The sequence below is a fragment of the Histoplasma capsulatum genome, genomic scaffold (assembly GCF_000149585.1).
Source record: "Histoplasma capsulatum NAm1 scaffold_8 genomic scaffold, whole genome shotgun sequence".
NCBI lineage: Eukaryota > Fungi > Ascomycota > Eurotiomycetes > Onygenales > Ajellomycetaceae > Histoplasma > Histoplasma mississippiense.
In genome coordinates this window covers 87,466-91,036 of record NW_001813975.1, presented here as the reverse complement: position 1 = coordinate 91,036, position 3,571 = coordinate 87,466, and the positions used below count along the sequence as shown (strand labels likewise).

Below are 3,571 nucleotides of genomic sequence, written 5' to 3'. Positions count from 1 at the left end.
GTCATGATGAATGTGCTGGACCGTACAACACATAGTACCGTACATTGCATCCATACATTGCGTGTGCATATCATCGTCATCGTCATCGTCATCGTCATCGTCATAGTCATCATCATTGCAGGCCCCATACGTCCCATTCCCGTGGATCATATCCATATCCCACTGGTTGTCCAGTATTCATAATGCCATATCTTTTGGGGGCGCCAGGCGGAAATCATGAGGCTAGACCGGGCCGGGGGCTGGTTGGGCTGCCCCGAACACGTGGGAAAACTGGGGGTCAGTCAATCTCAGTCAGTCAGTCAGTCGTGCATCTAAAATTAACTGCCCTAGCAAGCACCCAGCTCCATCATTGTTTCGGCGCGGTTCGTTTCCTCTATATGAAAAACCCAATGTCTAGGTTTTAAAACACTGGCTTTGCCCAGTTTAGCTGGATAAATAGAGTAGTTTAAACCGAGTGACATGGACAGGTTCAACCCAGGCGAGGAGAAGTTGAACTTGAGACAAGCATGTGAGATGAAGATCCCAGATGACACCATTCCGATCCGATGATAGATTAGTAATCATTAGTTAACTAGTGTTGGGGGGATTGGATTGGGTGATTCGTACCCTCTATATCACCACGGCGCTGGTGGTGATTGAGCCCTTTTGCCCTAGTGGCCTAATAACTAGTTACCTGTAGTTAGTTGAGATAAAGACACAAAAGGGAAGAAACAATAACATCAAACCCCGTGTAATGACATCCTTCCTTTTGTAAATATATATATAGAACCTGACGAACGCAAAGATAATAGAATTTACAAGACATAACTTTGCCCCAAGACCGTCAACATCAGGCTTGGACCATCGAGATGACATCACCGTCGTTTATTTGTGGAATGGCTCGATTATTTGCCACTGCCACTGCTTCTCTCCGCAAAGAAGGCCAACGATAACTCGTCCCGACTGCACCCGCATTGGAGGGTGGCGCTTGCTGGGAATTTACCCGGATGACATGGCTTGGCATATGGTCTGTGATTCTTTCCTGCGGGACTTGGATGGGAACAAGCCATGGGACGTATGTATGGCTATGTATTGCAGATACGTGGAGTAATAAAAGAGTCGTAGTAATAACGTTATTTGTTATTATATTTTTATTGTTTTATTATTATGATTTTTCATTATCGGCCAGGAACAAAAGTGCATTGCAAATCCGAAAAGAATGGCAGGGGAGGGGAGAGGAGGAAACCCCAAAAAAAAAAAAAAAAAAAAAACCAAAAACAAAGGAAAAAGAAAGCAAAACTCTTCAAACAAGATTCCACCTCCCCTTGCATTGGCTTCGTTAGTTTACGATACGGCAGATCCTGTTCCTATCAGGGGGACGAGATTTTCTTCCCTCGACGATTTCAGCGGGGCAAAAAAAAACCGGAAAAACGAGAAAACCCTTGGGTCCAAAGAAAAGAGACGATATCAGAGCCTCAATTGCATTGTTCGTACGGCGGATAGGAGGAAGATCACGCCCTGGCAAAGGGAAAAACAAAACTTACCCGCGCGCTGGCCGGAGAGACATGATGAGACGAGGCGCGTGTGCTGGAGTTACGCCGCATTTTGATTTTGATTTTTATTTTTACGCCGTATCAAAGATAAGAAGTAATTTATTTTACTGTGCGGCTGTTATCTTACTTTACTATCTTACAGACCGCCACCGTATCAATACTGGTCGGCACCTTATCGCGTCCTTGTTACATAGACAGAGCGCCAGCCACACCACGCTAGGGAACACAAATGCGATATTTATAAAATGGTAATTTATCACTTGTACGGAGTAGCAGGGAAAGAATCATCAAGAAAATTTAGGACCAGAGGTTGTTGATTTTCAACGAGAGTAGAAGATGCGTGTTTGATCGAGCTTACCACGATAAAACTGTTTATCTACATCGTTGATCGGAGCCTCAGGCGGTACGGGGCTGGCTTTCCTGGTTTTCCGAAATACGCAACCTCGATCCTTACCAGACTTTATCATACCCGTACCAGTGCGTACCAGTGCGTACCAGTGTGTATACCATCTTACCGCGGGTGGCTGTACAATCACGCAAGCGAAAAAAGTCCCCCCACCCATGGGCGGGAATTAATCTTGTATTATTACTCCCTTCTCATTCCTCGTTCCCTCGTTTCTCTTCTTGCGTCTGATTCACCTCGCTCCTCCTCATCCTCATCGTTCGCCTCCGCCATTTTGCTTTCTTTGTCTCCTCTCCAACGCCCTCTATATATCCGTTCTTCTTGTCCGTCGTCTATAGAACTTCCCATTTCCCATCGAGCTTCATCGAGCTTGATCGAGCTTCATCGGACTCCTTTGCTCTGTGCATCCCATCTCTTGGACTCAGCCTCCACGTTCTTGTTTTCGCCACTTCTCTGTCCACAGCTCAGACACTCCCCCATAATCTACAAACATGGTAAGTTGCGTGGTTGCTCGTTCCTTCTGGGTTTGTGGGCGAGGGCTAACGGGGCGGCTGCTGCTGCTTTGGACGATAGGCGTATCCTGCTCCCTCCACACATCTCTCCAACACGGAGAATGTACGTTTCTTCTGACTTGTTGTTGCTGTGACCCTTTTTGTGTTGCTTGGCTGTTTTTCATTCCGGGGCCTCTTTTTGGGAGCTCTGTAGACGGCGCTTTAAAGGCAAAGCACGTGTAAGCTGACTGGTAGCTTTTCTCCTGGTGTTCGCGACTGCACAGCTCATGAAGTATATGAGCCTTGACCAGCGAGGCCATGTCCTGGCGGAGTATGTCTGGATTGATGGATCCGGTGGTGTCCGCTCGAAAACAAAGGTACGCATACACACTTGGGAACTTCCCCAGCCCGCTGCAATACACGAATGAACGAATGACTGGACGTGTGAAGATCCTTGAAGATCCTTGTGTCCTTTTATATGCACCTTGCTATAGCTATACAATGGAACAAACCCAACAACAACACGTGCTAACAACATTTTCTCGTGCATGACAATAGACACTTAAGGGATCCGTGAAGTCAGTCGAGGAGCTTCCCGAATGGAACTTCGATGGCTCGTCAACAGGCCAAGCCCCTGGCGAAAACTCAGACGTCTACCTTCGCCCCGTCGCCATGTACGCGGACCCCTTCCGTCGTGGCGACAACATCCTCGTCCTTTGCGAAACCTGGGACTCGGACGGATCACCCAACAAGTTCAACTACCGCCACGAGGCCGCGAAACTCATGCGCACCCACGCAAACGAACACTTTTGGTTCGGTCTAGAACAGGAATACACCCTGCTTGGGCCCGATGGGTGGCCATATGGCTGGCCCAAGGGAGGGTTCCCAGGTGCTCAAGGCCCATACTACTGTGGTGTGGGAACTGGCAAGGTCCACTGCCGTGATATCGTTGAGGCTCACTACAAGGCTTGTTTATATGCTGGCATCAACATCTCCGGTGTCAACGCGGAAGTCATGCCTGCTCAGTGGGAGTTCCAGGTTGGGCCCTGCGAGGGTATTAACCGTGAGTTATCTCATCGCACCCTCAGCACACATGTATAGGATACAGCTTTGGGAAAGATGAAAAAAAAAAACTAACAAATTCC

At 47.9% G+C, this 3,571-nt stretch overlaps 1 protein-coding gene across 1 annotated transcript; it reads left to right on the top strand.

Annotated features, from left to right (window-relative positions):
- Positions 1 to 2,713: 2,713 nt before the first annotated feature.
- On the top strand, positions 2,714 to 3,527 carry HCAG_07028 (hypothetical protein; the record flags this gene model as incomplete). The annotated part of the gene is made up of 2 exons (XM_001537556.1): positions 2,714 to 2,803; positions 2,985 to 3,527. 2 exons carry the CDS (start codon positions 2,714 to 2,716, stop codon positions 3,525 to 3,527), a joined length of 633 nt encoding a protein of 210 aa, XP_001537606.1.
- Between the last annotated feature and the right edge of the window lie 44 nt (positions 3,528 to 3,571).